The following is a 25,430-nucleotide window of genomic DNA, read 5'->3' on the forward strand; positions in this document are numbered from 1 at the left end:
GTGTGAGGGGGATGGAGGTGATGAGTATAATTTTTAAGGTGAATTGAAAAATAATGCTAAAATCAATGCATGTCTATATGATCTAAAAATTAGGCCTTTAGACATAAATTATTCAAGTGTGTTTTGAGTAATAACAGATAAAATAGTCAGAAATGCTTATTTGTTTGTTTATGAGATATCTCTATCAAAAATAAAAAGACAAAAAGGAAGTTTTGGTCTTCATTACCCAATATGACCAAAAATTGAGTTCATAAACAATAACTGAGTTCGGGGCTGGAAATATAGAATAGTTTTTTTTGGCACTTGCATTGTATGCAGCAAATTCTTATTCAGTCTTCAGTACTCCTCATGAGCCTCTGGTCTGTTAGGAATACTCTCTGAGCATACATCTAGGAATAAACTCTGAGAAACACTGGGTATGGCCACCAGAGAAATCAAAAAAGATAAAAATATAAAGTTATCATTTGATAGTTACTTTTTGCCATTATGCTAGGTGTGTTACTTAATAATCTCATCAAGTTTTGTTGATTTAGGATCTGATAGTACTCTAACTTTTACAGGAGAAGTAACAATCTTCTATGTTAAAGATCTTAAAATGTTCAAGTTTCACAAATAAAAAGTGATAGAGTTGAGGGTAACACCAGATTTTTTTTTTTGAATACAATTCAGTTAACTCTATGTTATGCCTTAAAAAACCAATCTGTAAGGTTTCAGCTTAAATTTCAATCTTTGCTTCTAATCATTAGTTGCTTCAGGGCCGAATTTATTTCTCATTAATTTTTATATCCGCAGAGCATGAAATAATGCCTGATATTGAATAGACACTCAATGGTTGTCAAGCAAACAAAATGATGAATTAATAAATAAAGAAATTAATTTTAAAAGGAGACAGAAAATTAGTGTTTGGGATAAAAAGCCAACTTTATGCCAAGATTATTCCTGTACTTAATTTTGTGCCACTCTGTTTCTATTGTAACAATTTAAGACTATTTTATGATAAGCACTATTTTTCCTTTAGAATTAAATGAAATGCTTTCAAAAATATGTACTTTACTGAGGGATTTAAATGAACAATTGAAAATCCATAATCAGAACATGACACAACCAAACCAGTGCATAATCATATGTTTCCTATAATAAACTGCTTTAAGTGTTCTTAGAGTTACAATTTTGTAATCTAGACATGAGAGGAAGATCTATGCTCCTGACAACATTCGACACAAGCACTTTAACTGGCTCAGAATAAAAGACAAAGCCCCTCTTTTGCATTACATAGATGTTCTCTCTTTCCTGATCAGTAAGTAGACAGTTTTAATCCTTACCTTTACATCCTTTGCCATCTTCCTCCAGTGTCTGGCCAGCTTGACATTTGCAGTAATAACTGCCAATTGTATTATAGCATTGGCCCCGACAGCCACCATTGTCAACAGCACATTCATTTATATCTGCAAATTAATAGTCAAACAGAATTAGCTACCTATTATTAGACTCATCCAAAGAAGTCAGTGACTCTCCTAAAAGTGCTGCTTAGGTACATTCTCCAAGACAAGATTCTTGTACTCCACAATCTCCACAATAAATAAGATTTAAACAAATTCACACTATCTTCCTTTAATTTGAGCCAATTTTCTAAGATTTCATATTCTATTTTATAATTTCTAATTGTGCTAAGAAGTTTCCTGGTGTCATTGATTTTAGAGGCTTTGAGGTGTAGAACCAGAATCTTCACATCCAAGACACCATTGGAAGGTGAGATTGAAGACTGAGTGAAGAACTATGGTTTTAGAACAGTAGGCTACCTATTCATGTGTTAATTATTTTTTTTGTTATTGGCATCCTAAATAAATTTTTGAGCAGCACTACAATATGCTTGGCATTTTACAATGATTATAGAATGGAGGTAAAAAAAAAAAAAGTTCTGAAGTGTAAAATGGCCAAAATACAGCTAAACCAAACAAAAGGATATTTTGATTCTTCCCAATTTGAGACCTGTAGGCAGAAACAATATATATGTATATATGTGTGTATAACTTTATATCTTTATACATATATGTATATATAATATATGTATTTATAGTATGTATTTATATCTGTAAATATATATATATATTAGGTTTTTTTTAAATACCTAAAACATTGGCTTCTCATTCATTTTTTATTTTATGGTTATATAACCATGAGATACAGACAAATTTGTTCATAGTTGAGTTTCAGTCATACAGTGTTCCAACACACATCTTTTCATCCATTGTTTCCTACCATGGATTCAATTTAAGCTTTTCGCCCATGCACCCTAAACCTTATGATTATCCCAGTATATCTATGTTTGATAGTGACATATTTTACCAAAAGAAACACTTTCACACTATGTTGACTAAAAACAGAATCTCAGTCTCATGGATTTTGTGTGTCAGAGAGAGAGAGAGAGAGAGAGAGAGAGAGAGAGAGAGAGAGAGAGAAAGAGAGAGAGAGAGAGAGAGAGAGAGAGAGAGAGAGAGAGAGAGAGAGAGAGAGAGAGAAGAGAGTGGGAGTCATGAGTAGCAGGTAAATATAGAAAAGAAAAAAACAGAGAAAGGGAAAGGAGTTAAAATAGAAAAAGCTTACAGTAGAGTTTAGTCAGGCAAACTTTAAAAACTTAAGAGAACCAAACTGTCCAGGAAATCATGTTGTGTTAACAGGCAGGTGAACTAATTGTAAAGTATCTTGACTAGATATAAATTATTTTGTCTGATGACTGCCTGCGTGTCTGTTGAGATTGCTTTTGTTTTTAGTTAACTTTTCATTTAACTGTGTTATTCACAGAGAAATAAATGCTTGTTTTAAGTATACAAGCTGATGTATTTTTAAGCAACAGAAAATACTGAGACAACCACAATGAACAGATCATAACTAATATCCAAGGAGTGCTCTGCTGAATGTTAATTTTGTTCTTTAGAGATCAATATTAGTAAAATCATACTGTGTATACTTTTTATGTGCCTGGTTTTCATTCAGCATTCGATTTATGAGATAATGTTATAATATTGCATACACTGTAGCTTATTTACTCTTATTCTTATTTAATCCAATTATAAGAATATACCATTTGTTCACTTCACATCTGGTGGTAATTTAAACATTTTTTCATGCTTACTTTAACAGGAATAGCTGATAAGAATGTTTTGATTGAAATTACATATTCATTTATGTTGTAGAGTGTACCTAGGATAGGAATTATTGAATTAAAATGCCCACGTGATAGTGAGGTAAATAGGGCAATTCTGGTGTTGAGTTTTAGGGAAATAATAAAACAGATAAAAATTGCCTCTCCTGAAGTAGCTAAAAGTATGATGGAGTATTGAAGAAGTCAAAAATCAGTCACTACCCAGGTGAGAAAATGAGGCATCTACAGAGAAGCAAACCCTAATCAGAAAAAAAAGAAGATACAAGAGAATCTATGGGTCATGATAGCAATATGAAAGAACTTTCCACATGCTTATTTACTTTTCTGTCTGCAGAGAACTCCAGGAACTCCAGAGAACTCCACCCACAGATTTCACATTTCAAACTGATACAGAAATGTGTACTCTCAGCTTTCCCTCCATGGAAAGCCTGTGTAGATAGGTAGATAGATAGATTTCTGTAGATAGATTTCTTTTCCCTTATATTTCTCTAAATAAGTTTCTTTAAACATTTACTTCACACATATGCACTAAAGGTGAATGTTCTGCTTTAGTTGTATAGCCACAAAATCATCAAATAAGGTATCTTAATATTTATTTTCAATACTGATATATTATAGTCCAGATGTTACTCATTCCTGCCAGTACTGGGATATAATCTATTGTGTTTTTCTTTATTTTGTTTCACTGTAGTTATTGTGGAATACATACAAATCATTATATTGTGATTTAACTTAGCATTTTTCTAACATTAGACACATGGACTTAGACATTTAGGTAACATCTTGTTAATGTGGTTTTTAAAAGAATTTGCTCATTTCTCCAATTCTTAAAATATTGGCTTATATTTGTAGGTCAAACTGAAGTCAAAGAGGAGTAGTAGCATGAGACTGGAGCGATAGCACAACGGTAAGGCATTTGCCTTGCACGTGGACCAGAGGACTGGGGAAGAATGCGGGTTCAATCCCTAGTATTCCATATGGTCCCCAGAGCCTGCCAGGACCGATTTCTGAGTGCAGTGCCAGGAGTAACCTCTGAGTGCCGCCGGTTTTTGGCCCCAAAACCAAAATCAAATAAACAAAAAAGTATGTCCAGATACTCCTATTTTTATCTTTCTTTAAAATCTAATCTTCACCATTTTTTTTATTTTGTAGAACTCTGAGTCCTACAAATAGTATTTATATGTATTTTTATTTTATTATTTTTTGGTTTTGGGACCATTCCCCCGTTTTGTGCACAGAGAGTACTCTTGGCTCTTTGCTAGCAATCACTCCTGGCAGGTTTGGGGGATGGTATGGGATGCCAGGAATTGAACTTGAACTGTCCCAGGTCACCACATCAAGGAAAATGTCCTACTGCTGTGCTATCACTCTGTTCCTAATCTTAACCAATTTTAATGTGTGGTTTTTGTTTTTGTTTTTGTTTTTTTTAGCCAATTATCATTGGCTGAGAATATTCTAGAAATTTAGGGATATAGTTCACTAGATGATGTTAAGTTTTCTGGTTTTTTTTTTTGTTTTTTTTTTTTTTTGGTTTGTGGGCCACACCCAGGGTTTATTTCTGACTCTGCTCAGTTGATCCCTTCAAACAGAAGTTTTATTAACTGCTTTTTGTTTCTTATTAACTATGGTTTTACTATAACATACTAAATGTTGAATCTCCAAAATAAATCTTGATACAGGTAAGGCAATATTTTGTTTAAGCTTTGTTTGATTGTATTTGTGACATTTACCTTTATAATTTCTTGTAAGTTTTTGGCATCCTCATCATGCTGGTAAATTAAACAAAGAGGTCGATTATTTTCCTCACTATTCTCAGGTGGTTTGAGCCACATCTGGGAGCACTCAAGGTTTATTACTGGCTCTGCACTCAGAAAGTTCTCCTGGCAGGCTTAGAAGACCATATGGGATGCTGAGGACAGAACCCCAGTGTATGCCTACTGCTCTGGCCCCCAACACTTTCCATTTTTACTGATCACTTTGGTAACTATTTTCTATCTACTATTTCTCTATTTATCTACCTACATCTCATCTCAATATCTTATAAGAATGAACATTTGGTCTTGTTGATTTTTCCTACTTTATATTTCCCTTTACTAATGAACTTATTCATTTATTTATAAAATATATATCTATACTTTGCCTTTTATTGGATTTTCTATTTTATTACCACATTTTAAATTCATTAAGATGGAAATTTAGGGGTTGGAGCATTGGTGCAAGCAGTAGGGCATTTGTCTTGCATGCGGCTGACACAGAATGGACTGCGGTTCTATCCTTCAGCATCCCATATGGTCCCCCAAGCCAGGAGTGATTTCTGAGCACATAACCAGAAGTAACCCCTGAGCATCACTGGGTTTGGCCCAAAAAGCAAAAACAAAATATTTAGATAACTAATTTTTATCTTTCTACTATTAAAACATTTCTGGTTATTTAAGGAACTACTCCCAATAGTAGAAGTAGAGTGAATGGGTAGTTTATTTGGTCACATTTCCGAGGACAGAACATTTCAGGTTCTGATGCTTCTTTGAAGTTTTATAAGTATTCAGATGGCAGCAAATAATAGACTATGTTTTAACCTATTTTCTACATGTTGGACTTGGACATTATCTTTTCTCCTCAAACCTCACTTTTACTTTACTTCCTATTGGTAATCTCAAAATAAAGACATTTTACTGGTTGTGGTTATTATTGCTTAGAAAACCCATCACATTTCCAACTATCATTGTCATAGTGGTCCCATCTCTGCCCTACCAGCATTTCCCCACTCTTTTTGGTAAGCTTTTTACATACACTAATCCTCTATTTGAATATTATTACCATACTCTCTTCTATATCTCACAATGAGTGAGATCATTCTTTCTATCCCTCTACCTCTGCCTCTGCTTCATTTCACTCATATCATTTCTTCATGTCCACCAGGTATAAGCAAATTTAATGATTTCCTTTTTTCTCGGAGTATTTATTTATAAATAAAATTAAAAAATTGAAGAGATATAAAAAGAAGCTCGTTAGGTTACCAAGACCAATCTTTAGGGATCACAGAAATTTATTTTTTCTATCTATTGATTAAAGAAGCACAAACCTACTCAGGGACAGAGGTGAAAATATATCTTGCCTCAGTGGAGAAATTGCAAAAGTATCCTAGGGAAAAGGTAAAATAAATGGCTATTTTCTTAGAAAGTATAAATATGCCACATTAATGTCATTATTTGTGACCATAAATGGTCCTAATATAAAATATTAATTTTACCTACCCATAACTTTTCTTGTTATAATTTTAAAATACACTCAGTTATACCTTAATGTTTTGTGTTTATGTTATCATAAAACATATTTTGTTGGGTTTTCAAATATTTGAGGAATTTTAGTCATAACCTTAAGAAATATATTGATTCTTGATCCGGAAAGGTAGCACAGCAGTAGGGCATTTGCCTTACATGCAGCAGATCCGGGACTGGCCCAGATTCAATTCCTGGCATTTTGTATGGCCCCCTAAGCCTGCCAGAAGTTATTATCAAAGTGCAGATCCAGGAGTAACCCCTGAGTGCTACCTGGTGTGACCCAAAAAACAAAATACCAAAAAAGAAAGAAAGAAAGAAAGAAAGAAAGAAAGAAAGAAAGAAAGAAAGAAAGAAAGAAAGAAAGAAAGAAAGAAAGAAAGAAAGAAAGAAAGAAAGAAAGAAAGAAAGAAAGAAAGAAAGAAAGAAAAGAAAAGAAAAAAATGAAATATAGAAATATAGTAGGCATATTAATTTCACTGTGGTCAGGTAATAAATTCTAGATCATCTCAGTTCTTTAAATTCTGTACTAAATATTTCAGCACAAGTTTGGTTTTGATTTATAAAACATTGTCTAAGGTCAGAAAGAGGGCACAGTTTTGTGCCTGGTTGGCTCCCAGGCACCACCCACATGTCATCTACTGACCACTGCTAAGAGTGACCCCTGAGCAAAAAGCCAGGATTAAGCCCTTAGCATGTTTGGGGTGTGATGATAAAGAAACAAAATTTTTTTGTTTACTAGAAAATAATATATATTGTGCAATTGTCAGATTCTAGGCATATGAACATATACTTTTCCATATATATTTTAAATATGCATATATATTATCTGATACTTATTGTACTTTTCATACTGCAGATGCTAATAAATTTTGTATCTGAATGTTACATCAATAGTAAAAAAGGCATACAAAATATTATATTTCATATTAATATTTTAATGAATACATCTTTAGTTTTATATGCTTTGAAAATATGAGTGGCTTATAAAAAGAATTAAAAATATTCACAATAGATTAATACTTTCTTATGATAAACAACCCACTTTAGACTGGTACATTAAAGATTTTTAATTTAAATTTTAATTGAAATTTAGAGTTAGGTTTTAGACATAAACGTCCAGCATAATAACACCACCAGTGTCAACTTTCCTCACCAATGTTCTCAGAGTCCATTCCATACCACCATTACCCACACAAACATGCCATAATACCAGACCCATTTTAATTTTGGTTGTTAAAGTTTGAGTCTCATGATCTCATTGTTGTTGACTCTGTGGATATTTAATTTTGTTCTTTCTTAAATTCACCAAAGCACAGTAGTCCTCTCGGCCCCTGTCTTTCATTATTTCACATTTGTCTTTTTTGTCCTCCACTCAATTTCTTTCCTTCTCCTCACTATACTCTGGGGTCAAGAGTGTTATCAACAACCTCCATTGCATTGCTTCATGCAATTGTTCTAAATATTGCATATAAGCGATATCATCCTGTATTTATCCTTCTTTTGACTTACTTCACTTAAAGCATTATCTTCCAGTTCCATCCATGTCGCAGGAATTGCATGATTGCACCATTCCATGCAGCTATGTAGTATTCCATTGTAAATATATACCATATATTCACGACCCACTCATCTGTTGTTAGACATCTAAGTTAATTAATTTTTTTTTTTTGGTTTTTGGGCCACACCCGGCGATGCTCAGGGGTTACTCCTGGCTGTCTGCTCAGAAATAGCTCCTGGCAGGCACAGGGGACCATATGGGACACTGGGATTCAAACCAACCACCTTTGGTCCTGGATCGGCTGCTTGCAAGGCAAACGCCTCTGTGCTATCTCTCCGGGCCCTAATTTCAATTTTTTTTTTGTTTGTTTTTGGTTTTGGTTTTTGGGTCACACCTGGCGGTGCTCAGGGGTTACTCCTGGCTGTCTGCTCAGAAATAGCTCCTGGCAGGCACGGAGGACCATATGGGACACCGGGATTCGAACCAACCACCTTTGGTCCTGGATCGGCTGCTTGCAAGGCAAACGCCGCTGTGCTATCTCTCCGGGCCCCCTAATTTCAATTTTTAACTGTTGTACTAAGTGCTGTGATGAATAGCAGAATACATGTCTTTAATTGCATATATTTTTAATTTTAAGTGTTGAGTTTAAGTCACACGATGTACACCATCCTTCACCAGTGTCTCCCCCCCCCCCCCGCCCCTATACCAGTTTGTTTTTTAATGACTCTTTTTCTCTCCTGGAGATACCCATACCCAAAAGTGGCATTTCTGGGTCATATGTGCTTACCTTATTAAGAACCCTCCATACTATTTTTCATAGGGTTTGGACCAGACAGCATTCTCACCAGCAGTCCTTTCACCACATCACCACCAACACAAATTATTCCCAGCTTTTTTTATATATGCCATTTTCACTAGTATAATATGGTTTTCATTGTTGTCCTGATTTGAATTTTTCTAATAATAAATGATGATGAACATTTTTTCATTTGCTTCTTGACTGTCTGTTGTAGACTAGTATCATTTTTAGATATTTATATCATTAAAGTTGAGGAAAGTCTCTTGCTTAATGGAGTAAGGCTCTTCTTTTCATGCATTCAACTCTACTATGATCCCTGAAACTATACATTATCTTCTGGGTCCACCCAGGAACCACCTCATTACAAAGCCAGGGGTATCCTCTCAGCACTGCCAGTTATGCCTAATCTTTTGAGGTACATGCTATTATTATGTTATATCAGTTTTCTTTTGATTTATTTGTAAAACATTTATTTTTTTCAATGTTACTTACATTTTTCACTTCTACATTTGAGAAATTATATCCATACATTTATTTTGACATCTATATTTATTACTATAACTAATATTTTTAAACTGTGGTGTTACATCATTGAGTTGATTATAATTGCTGACAGAGTGAATAACTTATCATAACATGTTTTTTTTTTGTTTTTTTTTTTTTGTTTTTGTTTTTTTTTTTTTTTTTGCTTTTTGGGCCACACCTGGCGGTGCTCAGGGGTTATTTTTGGCTCTGTACTCAGAAATCACTCCTGGCAGGCTCAGGGAACCATATCGTATGCTGGGAATAGAACCTAAGTCTATCCTGGGTCTGCAGCATGCAAGGCAAACACTCTAGGACTGTGATATCTCTCTGGTCCTATCACAATTATTTTTATAAATTTTCGTATATTATGTTACTTCCACTTTCTTATCTTATATAAATATTTTTGATTTTTCTATTTGAACTTTGTTGTCAATTATTCATTAAATTCTTATTCTAGATATTACAATATATATTATTAATAGAAACTATAAATGAATACATAATCACTTCCCCAACAATGCTGAAATGACAGATTAACTTTCTTTGTGTCTTCCTGTCTGATATATTATTACCATATATATTAAGTTCAAATATTGAGACCCTATATTTTTTATTGTTTTGTTTGTTTGTTTTGGGGCCAACCCGGTGACACTCAGGTTACTCCTGGCAATGCGCTCAGAAATCGTTCATGGCTTGAGGAACCATATGGGATTCCAGAGGATTGAACCGTTGTCCGTCCTGGTTCAGCGAAGTGCAAGGCAAATGCCCTACCCCTGCGCTACCACTCTGGCCTGAATTGGCGAATTGTAACATATTTTTATCCACTTTTAGTTTTCCTGGCCTTAGTTACTTCTTCCTGTATTTATGTTCTTTTTAATGGAGCAGTTTTCTCTGTTGAAAACTGCTTTTAACATTTTTTTCATATCAATCAGCTGGCAATAATTTTCTGGCAGATGTTGAGAGGAAACAATATTTTACTTTAATATTTAAATAAACTTTTAATTTTAGAAGATTTTTATCTGCAAAATTGCTAAGTTAGTTTTGTATTCTCACATAGGACTATATTTCACAATTGGTAATTATATTATTTTTATACATTGGTTAAAATTAATACATCAAAACTCCTGTATGGAATTTAAACCTAGTTTTAATTTAGCGATCATTTATTATACCAGGAGATTAAACTAGTTTTTCAGATTGTCCTTGCTTTACATGACCTTGATAGTTTTATGGAGTACTGGACAAACATTTTATAATTTATCCAATTTTATATGCTTTTCTAGTGGGGGGCACAATTAGTGATGTTCAAGGGCTAATCTAAGTTCTGTGATTTAGGGTCACTTTGATTCTACTCACAGACCATGTGGTACTGGGGTCAAACCTGGATCACTTTTATATATGGCATGTACACAATATACTTATTTTTTCCCAGCCCCTATATTTACATCTTAATAATATTTTACTTTTTGTTACACTGATATTATGTTATTTGGCAAGATGACCATTTTCATGAAATCAAATCATGAATACAGTTTATTCATGTGACATTGTACTGTTTATGTCAACCTTGATTTTTGGATGCAGATTAATAAGTATGTCCTATATAAGTTTACTCTATTTCTTCACCTTTCCCCTTCTGTATTTTCAGCATGTCACAATAAGTGCACAACTCGCATTGAAGAGGAGAGTTCAGCTTAACCTCTTTGAGGATGAAGTATTTCTCTCTGCACAGATTTGTTTATTCTTTCCCAATTATTACATATTAACTTTTGAAATATATTTTCAAAATTATATAAAAATAGTATTTCTTTTTTTTTTAAAAATATTTATTTTTTTATTGACTGTTTTTTGGGCCACACCCTGCAGTGCTCAGGGGTTACTCCTGTCTCTGCACTCAGAAATCACTTATGCATTTCAAATGTAGCCTTACATTATCATTTAAATGCCCTTTTAAATATAATGTAAATTGTTCTCTATAAAAACACTTTAAAAAAACACTTTTTTTTTTTGCTTGATTCTCTATAAAACATATGTCTTTATTTTTTGTTTGTTTGTGTTTTTGTTTTTTGGGGCACACCCGGAGACACTCTGGGGTTACTCCAGAAATCATTTCTGGCTTGAGGGACCATATGGAACATCAGGGGATAAAGCCACAGTCTGTCCTAGGTTAGCACATGCAAGGCAGATGCCCTACCGCTTGTGCTACTGCTCCGGCCCCATATGTCTTTAGTTTTTATTATGAATACCTTGATGTGATTTTTTTTGGTCAGTTTTACCTCCTAGACTTTTTAGCATCTCTATTCTAAAGTTTGATGTCTTGATTGCAGTACCAATGAAATTGTTTCTATCATTATTTAGTCAATTTTTTTTGTTTCCTTTCTCCTTTTATTTTATTCAACTTAAAATAAAATGACATGAAAACTTTGATCTATATATTATTTCTGTCATGCTATTTGGTTTCACTTGGCTTCATATTTTCTTTTATTTCTAGCCTGCTAGAAATATTACAGATGTCTGTTCTAGTTTATGTATTTCATAATAAACTACTTATAGTATACAATAAATCCAATCAGTTACATTCTTTATTAGAGTGCCTGACTTTTAAATTCTTCTATTTTTATTTCAGGTTTTTAAATACTAGACTCAAATAAAATTTACCACTTTATCACTTTACTCATTTTCACAAATGTCTTACTCTTTGATTTGTTTTATGCTATTGAATATGAACTCTAAACATTCTTCCCTACCAACCAGGTAGAGTCTGCTTTAAAAATAAAACAATATATTAAGGTTCTCTGATTTACAATACTGTTATTGATGTTTTCTCATGCATATAATTACAGCACCACACTCATCTTAATACAAAGCAACAGACAAAATCTACAAGACATAATTTCAAAAATATAATTTTCTATTTAGACAAGTATTCAGACTGTTTCCTGCTTCTTTATCAGCAAGCCAATAAAGTATAGCAACCTGCTAGTGTACAGCCTATAATAATTCCAACCCATTTTGCAGCATGGACATCAAAACATGCCAGTCGATAGTTTTCTCCCACCATACTTCCCAGTGGCTCCTCTGCTAATTTACATTAGCCACACACTCTCTGATAATATCTGAATTTCCATCTTTTCGACAACTAAAACTTGTTTCATTGTAGGTCATTTTTATTTATTCTTAGACATAGTATCTAATTCTATACTTGCTACTCTTAAATTTTTTAATAACATACTTACTAAATACATCTGAAAGTTGTGGTGTATATCTAGAGTTTGGGAAGGATAAATTGTTTTAAGATAAATTAAAAATAAATGTGCTTAAAATACTAGAAACAGCTGGAAGAATCAAGATTAAATAATACTGCTCTCCCTCTAAGCTGCATTTTCTATTTAATACTTGAGTTAAAATTAATTCCATTAACATGACTGAAATTGCAAGTAGAGACCAATTCAAAGGCAAAGGAACAGGATTATTTTGATAATTTGAATGTTTCTCCACTGTGTAGTTATCTTGCCATTGTCATTTTAGTTGTTTTTGCATTTTTCAAGGGTTACATGTAGGTGAGAATAGGAAGAAATAATTCTATAAATACACCACTGTTCTCTTTTGTTTAAATAACTTTTTTTCTTAGGGTGGAAAAAGAAATGTATATATTTTCCTTTTTATATAAGAAACCTATTTTATTTTACTTGGTTTTTGGGCCACACCTTATGGCACTCAGAGGTTACTCCTGGTTTTGCACTAAAAATTATTCCTGGCAGCATTGGGAGTGGGGGGCTTATGAGATACCAGCAATTCAACCAAGGTTGACCACATGCAAGACAAACACCATCCCCACTCTGCTATTGCTCTGATCCTGCAATCTATTTATTTAAGCGTCTCTCAGTTCTTATTCTCAAATTTCTAACTAATAAACTTTACAATACTTACTTTTTCTGATAAAAATCTTTGCTTGATTAATTTTATAACTTGATTACAACTGGCACCTTTTTTTCTATATTCTATTGATACCTCAAATTTTGACTACATTTCATTTTGTATCTCATAAATCAGTTGAGTAGAATAACTTCTCTGTGTACCTTTTCCTCATACTAGCAGATACTAGTTGCTAGTAGTAACTAGCAATTACTATCTTCTGACCTATTATTAATAAATTAGTCTATAAATTACTATCTTCTGACCTATTATTAATAAATAAGTCCATTAGAGTAAAACTTACCTCATTTGCATTTCTGGCTGCATAATATTCTCTGATAGTTTTAGTTGAGTAATATTTTAATGTTGCATAAAATTTTTTCTAGTTCTTCTAAACAACAGAAATGGTATACTATTATTTAGACTACATAATAAAAATAATACTTTGTTTTATTTTTCATATATTTTCCTTCCAGTATTAGTTTAAAGAAATGTCCCATTAAAGAAATCAAAGATTATAAAATAGAAGGTCAAACACTTGACAATGTAAATATGGATGATTTCTAAATATAATTCAATGTAAGTAAGGATGATGTAAATATAGGGATGGTTAAGAAAAGTAAAATGTCACTTTAATGAGATTATTACTACTTATAGTTTTGCCACTAGAAAATAACACAAAAACTATTATGATAAAATAAATTAAATTTTTTTTTCTGAATTTTACTTGCAAATATAAAAGCCATATATTATTGTGGAGAAACTAAAAATCAAAAGTAAATAATTTAAAATGTAACTAGAGTTATTTGGCTTTTTAAATTTATTTTACAATATCACTTGTCATAATTATTTTAAATAATTGTTCTAAGATTTCTGACAGGTAATACAAAGAAAATTATAAATGTACAGATATGTATAGTCAGTAACTATTTAAATATTTTTGCTGATGTTAAATCCTTATGGAAATCTGTTATATGATTTTGAACTCTATGGGTCATTGAATTAAACAAAGAAAATTTCTTTAACAAAGGCTTTTTATGACATTCTGAAACTTTCTTCATCATTTTTATTGATATTAAACAGAATTATTCATTAAAACCCAATCTAACAACATGTTGCAGAAAAATTACTTCAATAGAAGACTCTCAATATGGCCCAATTAAATAGTCTCTGCTTGGTTTTACTTGTAATAAATACCCTTTAAAACAAAAGAAATGCTTGCTATGCATAACATTCAATACAAAAATTTTACTTATGCTTTTGAAGAAAATACATCTTTTATACATTCTTTTTCTATTCACAATAGTCTTTGCTACAATCTGTTTCTTCTCAGGATCAACCTCAGGCATATATTTAAACTGTTTTGAAAGCAGTTAACTGATACTCTAAGACACAGATTATTAGTCTTAAAGAATCATAAAGCTCTGTCAAGGTTCAGCTGGATAAGAAGGAGAGAAAGATGAGTAAGAGGTAAATTATATCTGCTGGAACTCAATAAGTGAAAAGGTGTTTTTATTTGATATATGTTTTGTTATTTCTCACCTTAAGTTTAAGTTCTTTAAGCTAAAAGCCCATGATATTAAATATGCTTGAAAATTGATACCCTTTTGCTACAGTTAGTTATAGGAAAGTTGTAGGCTGAAACTTTTATCCCTACAGAATGGGAAAATTAGTGGAAGGAATTTGATACTAATGATAGAATCAGTGTTGGAACATTTTATATCCCAAACTCAACCAAGAAAATTTTGTAAATCATGACGTTTTAATAAAATAAAATTTGAAAATATGAATATATATCTGTGAGATAAGAAAAGAAAATAATCAACAAATATTTACAACTTAGATTGTGGAATATTAAATAATATGTATAAGTGTTCATTTCTACACAGCTCTATTACTTTCAACCAAATGGACATGTATATTATTAAAAAATGTCAAGCTATGTTTGGCACTTCAGAAAACCACTCACTGACAAGCTAGATCATATGCTTTATTAGAAGTTAAATAAAGTAGTGACGTTTAATTGTCAAAATGACATTGAAAATATAAGTATATCTGTATATAAAATGGTATATATAAAAATGATACATAAGTATATTAAAATGGTAGTTTTTGGTTATTTGGCTACACCAGCTGTAATCAGGTTTACTTTTGGCTTTACACTCAGAGATCATACCTGGCCAGCTCAAGAAGCTTTATGGAGTGCCAGAGATCAAACCTAGGCTTGCCACATGCAAGGCAAATGCCCTAATTGCTATATTATTACTTTAGTACTAAGAAAGAAAATTTCTTTTGCCAAGAAATAATTTTAGTAATTCATAAAACAGCTAAAATGTTTTACAAGTTTTATATGTTTAATGTTAAAATAGGACAAATATTAAGGACATTAAAATTTAAAAGTTTGATTATGCTGGTAAGATATGTACATTATTAAGATATTTGCCTTACATTAAGCCAATTGGGATTTGCTACCCAGAACCATAAATGGTTCCCTGATATCCTCCAGGACTGGTGTCTGAGTAAAAAGCAAGGAATAAATGGTGTGCACCAAACACCAGCTGGATATGGCCAAAAATTATAAGCAAAAGCATATGAAGTTAACATAAATCATTCATGATGAATGGTAGCAAACCAAAGCAAAATTTCATCTAATCAAATAAATGAGAAAAGAATCAGAAATCAAATGTAAAATAAACTTGTTTTGTTTTGGGTCCACAACTGGTGGTGTTCTAGGCTTACTCCTGATTCAGTATTCAGTAATTACTCTAGGCCAGGTGTCTCAAACTCGCCGCCCGCGGGCCTTTTGCAGCCCTCTATACAACATTTTGTGGCCCATGGCCGGCCTTCAGATATCGCAATATTCGCGATTATTCGCTTACCGAATAATCGCAATAAAAATCGCATTAGTAAGAAAAAATCGAATTAAACATTCGCATACCCCGAACAGTTCCATTCAGGGTATGCAAATGTTTAATGTGACTTTTTGCGATTTTTTTTCTTATTAATGCGATTTTTTATTGCGAATATTCGGTAAGCGAAATCCCTTATGCGGTCCTGCCTCACCCCGATTTTGCCTCCTGCGGCCCCCAGGTAAATTGAGTTTGAGATCCCTGCTCTAGGCTGAGTGAAGGGAACCATATCTAATGCTGGAGATCAAATAAAGGTCATCTGTGCGCAAGGCAAATGCTTTCATTTTTGCTCTGTCTCTCCAGAATCAAATAGTTAAATGTGAATGTTAGAGGAATAGTTCATTCAGCAGGGCAATTGCCTGACTTACAGCTGACCTGGGTACAATCCCTGGTACTTCATATGGTCCCATGTATTATTATTTTTTATTTATTTATTTTTTTTGGTCCCATGTATTCTACTAAAGTAATTACTGAGGGCAGAGCCAGAAGTAAGGCTTGAGGCTTGATGTGGCCTCTACCCCAATAAAAAGCAAAATATCAAACGTTCTTAAACCTAACTAATAACTAAAAACATTAAAATAAAAGTAAAATCACTTTTTTTTGTTATTTTTTTGTTTGGTTGGCTTTTTTTTGGGGGGGGGGGACACACATGGTGACTCTCAGGGGTTACGCCTGGTTATGTGCTCAGAAATCGCTCCTGGCATGGGGGAACATAAGGGACACAAGGGGATTAAACCTAGGTCTGTCCTGGGTCAGCTGTGTGCAAGGCAAGCACCCTATCGCAGCACTACCACCCCAGCCCCAAAAGTAAAATCACTTTTAAATAATCATATTTACAGGGGCTGGAGAGATAGCACCACAGTAGAGTATTTGTTTTGCACGCAGCGATCCAAGTTGGAGAGTGGTTCAAATCCCAACATCCTATATGGTCCCCTGTGCCTGCCAGGAGCAATTTCTGAGTGGAAAGCCAGGAGTAACCTCTAAGCACCGCCAGATATAACCCAAAAACAACAACAACAAAAAATTAGATTTACAAACAAAAGTCACTGCTTATATTAGGCATTGGATACTCTGACAAAAGAATTTGCATGTTTTTCTGGTAAGAGTATATAAATAGAACTCCAGGCTCCAAATCTAGGATCTTGCGAGACACGGGTCTGGAAACAAATCCACAGGGTGAAAAGGTGCAAGAAAGGGTTTCACTGGTTCAGAAATTTCAACACACAGGAATACCACCACACAAGACTTCATGTGTGGAAGGAAAGCAGCTTAGTGGAGGAAGACCAAAGAATGAGCCCCTTCCTTTCTGAAACCCAGGCTTTTTATCCCAAAAACCAGGCCACACCCTAGGGATGAAGAAGAAATACTTAGTAATGAGTGACCAGTAATCCCATCACCCAATGACACCTAGGGTGGAGTATGAATACTAATTAGGATAGGACCAGTAATCCAGCATCAGTATGAAGCAGGAAAATACTTTCTCGTATTCAAGTGTCCACAAAAATAAGATTTTTATTTTTATTAATATATATATATATATGTTTGGTTATGCCATGTGGAACCAGAAGATTATACATGCTAGGCATGTCCTCTACTACTTAAACTACTTAAACACCAGGCCAAGAGAGATGGTTTTTATTTTGTTTGTTTCATGTCTCTCTGCTTCTGGATCACTCCTGGCAGACTCAGGGGACAGTTGGTAATACAAAGGATCCACCCTGGGTAAGCCCTGTGAAAGACAAATATCAAATCCACTGTATTATCTCTCCAGTTCTTAGATGTGTTTTACACAACTGAATGATCATTAAGGGTTTGCTTACATTTCTTGGTAATAATTTAAAGTAACTCAATTATATATGTATACACACACAAACACACACAAATATATATATGTATATATGTATATATGTATATATATATATAAACACATATAACAGTGACATTCCGCTAGTGCATTTATCATCATCTGTCAGTTGAAAGCTCTAATTTATTTTGATTTGAGGACTGAACCTGACTATGTTTAGGAATTCCTCCTGGCTCTGTGCTCAGGAATCACTGTTGGTGGTGTTCAGTTGACTATTTTCAGAAGTGGGAGATAGAATTAATGTCAGTCTTATGTAAGTTAAATAACTTAACCTATCCAATAGAATGTTCTACTCTTGACAAAGTTTACAGGAGAATGCTTCAGATCACTGGAAGTTTTCTCATATCCAACTGAAAAGAATAGCACTGTTGAAACACTTGGTAGTTCTTCTTTTTTCTTTTACCTTTTTGGACCACATGCAGCTATGTTCATGCTTACTTCTATAACTTTATTGAGAGATCACTGAGGGAAGGGCATGGGGAGAGGACATTTGGGGGGAAAAGAATTCAACACATTTCAGTTGCATGTAAAGTAAGTACCCACAGTACTAATTTTCCAGCTCCTATTTCTGTGAAATAATCCATAACTATATTCTGAAGATTAGATGAAAGGGATTCATGTCATACTGTCTATAACAATAACCTATTGCTCGAACTGTATAATTATTGTTATTAGCTAATGATTACTTTTATTGTAATATACTTAAAATTTCAAACCTAATTCCTAGACTTTAATCATTCATGTTTCTTTTCAACATATGCTTGTTTTAAAATGGGATATAACAAGGCATTCATAATAACAAAACACATAAAAAATCTTTTATTGATGTTGTTGCGGAGAGGTTTTCTGAAACTTCTTTATTGTATTTGTGTTGCAAAAAGATACATTTACACTATGGGAGATGACCAATATAGCACATCTCTAGTCATTGGTTTCAATATTCATGCTAGTTTAACTGTACTAATCACCAAGGGTCACACTTTTAATTATGATACATACACCTGGATGTAGTAAGATTTGGGTATAATAAAGGTGACTCTGTCACTTGTGAAATCAAAAATCCAAAATAGCAGAGCCAGAGACCATAATTAGTACATAGATAAATGAGAAACAATGTGGATTTTGGGGTAACTGACCCCCTAGTTAAAACAAAAACAAACCTTCAAGGTTGAATTTTGTCAGCAGCAAAACAGTTTAGTTCAGAATACAAAGGGTTTGCAAATAGGAAAGTCTATAATAGCTGAAAAAAATAAAAGGATATATTAAAGATATCTGTCAACTGTAAATCTGCTCCAAGCAATCATAAAATAAGACATAAAAGAAGTCTTTTAGATGTAAGGGAAGCCAGGGAAAAAATAAAATAGAAGAGGCTAGAGTGATACTATAGCAGATAGGGGGCTTAGCCTGCCCATGGCCAACCTGAATTTTATCCCCAGCTTGCATAATATCCCCTAAATGCTTTTTAGGAGTTATCTCTGAGTTCACATCCAGGGGTAAATCCTGAGCATCAACAGGTGTGGCCACAAACAAAAATAGAATAGGAAATTCTCAGGACTTTATTTTAAGGGTGCTTTCCAATCATCTGTGTGACAGACCCTACCTAACCTATCCTATTAATAGGCCCATTGAATACTGATGAGTTTACTAACTCTCTTTAATATCTCAGCCAACTTAAACAGTGTCTCACATGGAAGCCCAATAGGACTGCAGAAGTGACATTATATTGATAAATGACCTGCCTGTGAGACCTCTGCTGGCTGCTCAGGGGATACTAAAAGTTGAATAATCCATGTGAATGTGTCTTCTTATGTATTTTGTTTGCCTGCTTATGTGTTTATTTATCTCATTCTATTATTGATCCCTATTGGATGGAGGTTGTAGGAACCAAACTGATCTGCTTTAGACAAATATTCCACTTACAGTTTCACACTTTGAAACAGGGGCTTTTTCACTAAGCCAACCGAAAACTGAACATCACATTTCTTGCTCTGCAAAACTAGAAGTTTAAAGATATTCAATTTTCCTATTATATTTTTTCATGAAATCTGCTGTATTAAGATCATATTTGATATATATTTTTCAATTGGATAAACAATCCAACCAAAAAATAGACCTCATAAATAGTATTAATAATATTTATTAATGTCAGTGACGATTGACAATGATAAGTAAAAAAATACCAACATTCCTTTCCATTTAAACAAAAAAAACATGAATTACTATCAAGTAGAATTCAATGTTCATAAATAAAAAAAATACCTGAAAGCCATTGGCTTTGAGGATTATTCTGCAAACCAAGTCAACACTTGGTCTGTCAGTATTTTAAAATCTGATTTTGTAAAATATTCACTGCAAGATACATTTCAGGGATGATTCATGTTTCCAATGCCATTCAAGGTTGCAAATAAATTTAGTCTTTCAAAAGAAAGCTGAATGACATAAAAATTCTCTGTGATATTGCATGTCTTCTAGGTTAGACATGACAAAAGTTCAATGATATCATCAAGGCTATCAATCCATCTATAATGACATACTGCAGTCTCTTCAAAAAATCAAACAGAATGTTGCAAGAGCAGTGATTCATTTGTGGATGTAGCACAAAAATATAACAGAAATAAAAAACATGAAATGTTCAAGTTATCAATACAAATAAGCTAATTATTTTTCATAAAAACTAATAATTTGGTGCCTCATATTTTGTAATTCTTCACAATCCCATTTATATTCTCAAATTATGAGAGCTAGTTAATCTTTATTTAGAGCTGGAGCATAGCAAATGCTGAAAAATGGTGTCCAAAATTAAGCCTGCCTTCTGTATGAAGATTGTTACAATGGATTGTTAAGAGTTTAAGTCGCCAGAGAAGGCAGAAACACAAAAACAGAAAGTGGAAGCAGCCTGCCAAATATTTTGGGACAGTGTTTTGCTTTAACCACTAGGTACCTAAGACTGATGCATGAATTTTCTTTGGAGATACCTGTTCATGACCCCCTTTATCCTGTCATGGTAACCTTCATGGCCTCAGTCCTATCAACTTTTATTTGGTGGTCTCATGCCCGAGGAATTGCTTTCAGAAAGAGGAATTTAGAGGCATAGCAGCTAAGTTATAGCTGAACAGAGAGCCAGAAAAGGAGAGGCAGGAGAATAAAATAAATAGGTGACTATAATGTCAAGGGTCCGAGTAGCCCAACACCTTAAATTTCAGAGACAGAGACAAAAAAACAAAACAAAACAAAAAAAAAAAACACCACACAGTAATGCAATGACACGTGGGATTTTAATTACATAAGCTCAGAGGTCCCACAGTCTCCTATTGTAGCAGACTGGCCTATGGATCCTGAGCCTCAGAAACCTTGAGGTTTTACAGGGTTACATATGCTAATAGGGCTTCAAACTTTAAACATTTCATTGTTTCAGACAACTCTTACATTTGAAAACAACCAATAATGCAAGCAGAAAAAAGGTGCACATTCTTAGCAGTACCAGACCCCCTACTGACATCAATCCTCCTTGCCCACACCAGGGTGGTATACGCAGATATAGTCTACAACTCCCAGATGGTCCTTGGGAAGGACCCTAATCTGGCAGGGTGGAGGTTGAGTTCCCATGGTAATGGATTTATTGGTTGTCCTGTGAAGCTGACAAAGAAAGGGGCCTGGTCTCTGAAAAACTTGCAGCAAGCTATTACAAAAGCTAAGGGCAGTATTAATTTCTAACAGGTTATAAGCCAATATTTACTAAATCTACTATTATCCTATGCTTATTGTTTCACACTGTATACTCTGAGTTAATAAGTCCTAACAGTACCTGCATCATCTTGCACTGCTAAAATTTAAATCACCCTTGGATTTTAGGGCAGGCATTTTAGGATGCTATCCCCCATACTGGTGCAAGTTGAAGACAGTCACTCTTTATCGCTATAGTCCAGTGGCTAATTTGCTGGGGGGCCACCCTGTCCAGTGAGTTGTTCATTTCACTGGGTTACTGTCAAGGCCTGTAATGGCAAGACGTATGTTAACTAAAAATCTTTAAGCAAGCTTAAACAGAAACGAAGGCATAGTCCATTCTAAATTATGCTATATAAATCTAAATAAAGCTATATTAAACACACTTCAACAGTATTATTTACTGATACACTATTATAATATCACATAACAATTTCTCTACCACTAACCATTTTTGCTCTGATTATTTTTTTTTTTTTTACATTCTATCCATTCTAATCAATGGGTCTGTGGACAGTCGAGAGGTTGTTTTCAAGGTACAGTGTATATATCTTTGCTATTATTTCTTTATGTTTTTCATTTGGGATTTGGGGGTCACACCCAGCGGTGCTCAGGGTTACTCCTGGCTCCTGCACTCAGAAATCGCTCCTGGCAGACATGGGGGACCATATGGGATGCCAGGATTCGAACCACCGTCTATCCTGGATCGGCTGTAAATAAGGCAAATGCCCTATTACTGTGCTATCTCTCTGGCCTCTTGCTATCATTTCTTTATGTACCACATAGTGTGAATTAATCTAGCATTTTCCCTACAAACGATTTTCTCTCCATCCCATCTGTATTGAAGCAAAAACAAGAGCTAGTGTTTTGATTTTACAAACATCTTTCTCTTAACCAAGTGTATTTGACTTGGTTAAGTACAATTTCATTTAATATGTAAACTTTTATTTTCTTGAAAACTAAGATAGTTAAGTGACTTATATGCTTACCTTACAAATCCTAATCCCACAATAAGTTTCGTTTTCAATGTTGCTGTATGAAATGAACACTATTCTGGCAGCTTTGCTACCTGGACTTCTTGGTGCAATAAGCTATGTCAGCCCCAAAGAGTGGCCAGGTGTGTGCAAATACATGAACCCTATTATAAGCACCAAAGCTGAAAAGATTTTCAGCACTAGGACCAAGAGAGACATTCCCAGCCATCCTGCTTGGGCATCTCGGTGATCTCTGGTGAATACTATAATCAGAAGGTATCCATGGGGCCAGAGGGTTAGCACAGCAGTAGAGTGTTTGCTTTGCATAGGGCAGACCTCAGAAGGAACCTGGTTCAATCCTTGGCATCATATGGTTCCCCCTGCCTGCCAGGGGCGATTTCTGAGTGCAGAGTCATTCGTGACCCCAAAATCAATCATCCAATCAATCCATCAATAAATAAGTGTTTTTCTTTTTAAAAAGACAATGTATCCAAGGAGTGCAGTTAAAGGATTGTGAACGCCAATGAGCACCGTAGCTGACTGCGTAAATCCTACAATGTGATGTGTTACATCCAGCAATCACCACTATTAAATACCCAGGCTCCACAAGTGAGCATGCGCTGACCCTCTATCACTGAATAACCCGAGGGGCAGATAGAAGGAAAGGGAGGAGGAAAGAGAATGAGGTAGCAAAAATAACTGTTTGTTTTATTAAAATTATCCAACCAGTCCAATCATGTATATAATAGTTGTCATTCCCAAGCTAATATATTTCATGAATCAATGAACTACTTTTTTGCGACATTATATTTAATAGAAAAAGTCTGGAGTACTCTTTAGGTGCCATGTTAATGAAGTTATCTGCTGATTAAAATATAAAAGCACATTAATAAATGCCTCCATTTTCTTGTTTTCTTCTGGGTCCACACCTGTTCAGGGCTTACTCCTGGCTCTGTGTTCAGAGATCCCTCACAGAGGCGCTCAGGGAAATCATGGTATTGAATGCATGTCAGTCATGCATAAGGCAAACATGTTTCCTGCTACAATAGTATTCTCACCCCTGATTAATAGTTTTGATAATTTATAGATGCCTAAAATGTAATTGGAAAATGAATATTTTGGAAGACACTTAGACTTCAATTTAAGATCACAAAACTATAATTCTCTGATCATAGAAGATAAACAACAAAATATCAATTCTATAATATTTTGCTAATAACAATAAAATTTTCCTATGTGAATTAAATATAGGATGCTACTAAAATGGTTTATACATAAATATTTAAATATATAAATAATTTAAAGACTAGAACAATTGTTCTATTTCCAATCAATCTGATAAATAATCCCATAATAAACATCTCATTTAATTGAGATTTCTGAGGCTCAATCAAATTTCTTCTTATACTATTAATTACTAGTGTAGGAACAAAGGAGAAATATAGGCTATCCGAAAAAGTATCAGTGAATATCATTCCTTTGACCCAGAAACTTTTTCCTTACCCAGACACTATAAAAGATGGAAAAAGAATCACAAAAATAGAGAAGTTTTATAAAAAAAAAATAGAATTGTGAATTGAAGATGATATGTTTGAAAATTAATTCTACCATTTTTGTGAATACATGTGAGTAATTTCACCCACTTATTCAATTTTAAAAGACAACGATAATATTTCATGGGAATATTAACAACATAACTATGATAGTATGGATATAATATCTATAAATTAAAAATCGTATAAATGTACTAGAATCTTTACTTTTTGTGTTATATTTTAAGTAAATTACTTTAAAAAATATTTACCAAAGGTCATCTAACAAGAGTCAGATAAATGTTACAGGAATTACAGCCCTTGCCTCACATGTGGTTCACCCAGATTCAACCTCTTGTACTGCATATGATACTTAGAATACAGCCAGAAGGATTCCTCGAGGAAAGAGAAAATCCAAAGAATCAGTGGTTGTTTTCCAAAATTAAAAAAGGAAATTTAATATAACATAAGATGTTAATTGTGTAAAAATTGACATGCAAATAAATAAAACTTGCACCAATAGTTACATTGCCTAAGTGAAATCTGACCAATTAATTGAATAGCATTGTATCATAGTGCATTCTCTTAATATGGCCTACATTTTGAGAGATGCAATTTGGAAATTGTTTCAAGGTGGCTAGGAAATGAATTACTGACTAAAGTTCGTGCCTTGCAAACATGAGATCATGTGTTTAATTTGTTTGGTCCATATTTTCATATTGTACTTAGTTCAATTAAATTCTGCAATTTGAGCTTGGCAGTTCTACAATCTGTGACAAGTAACTCTGGCTTTAAAGCAGTGCACTATAACTCAGAGGTGTGACTCCAAACATGCCCCCAAATGAAAGAAATGTACAAATATTATGACTAGAGTGCATATACATATCTGAGCAAGGAAATAGTCCCCAGTGAAAATTACAAACAAAAATTGCATGGATTCCACAACAAATATAACCATCTAGCAAGCGCTATGAGGCTTCTTAGGAGTAATATAAGCAAGCAAAAGTATGACCCATAATAATTGTTATTGCAATAATAGCAACATATGAAAGAAAAGAGGTAAAAATATAGACATTTCAAATGCTATTCAAAATATGACAATTTTACTAACTTTAGTAAATAATATAGACCACTGAATCTGCAATAAATTGTACGCTTACTCAACTCAACTACTCCATTTTCTAAATATAGATATATCTCGATTTAATTGACTACTACTTACTTATAGAATTCACTTCAGAATTATG

General features: G+C 33.7%; 1 protein-coding gene across 1 annotated transcript in view; it reads right to left on the bottom strand.

The window, feature by feature from the left end:
* The window catches only part of LOC126011773 (EGF-like and EMI domain-containing protein 1), a 178,782-nt gene that overhangs the window by 140,898 nt on the left and 12,454 nt on the right, over positions 1 to 25,430 (bottom strand). Inside the window, exon 2 of the mRNA XM_049775572.1 lies at positions 1,323 to 1,445. Coding sequence (XP_049631529.1) covers positions 1,323 to 1,445 — 123 coding nt within the window. The remainder of the gene's footprint in view (positions 1 to 1,322; positions 1,446 to 25,430) is intronic.

This window comes from Suncus etruscus, chromosome 6 (assembly GCF_024139225.1).
Source record: "Suncus etruscus isolate mSunEtr1 chromosome 6, mSunEtr1.pri.cur, whole genome shotgun sequence".
In the NCBI taxonomy this organism is placed as follows: domain Eukaryota; kingdom Metazoa; phylum Chordata; class Mammalia; order Eulipotyphla; family Soricidae; genus Suncus; species Suncus etruscus.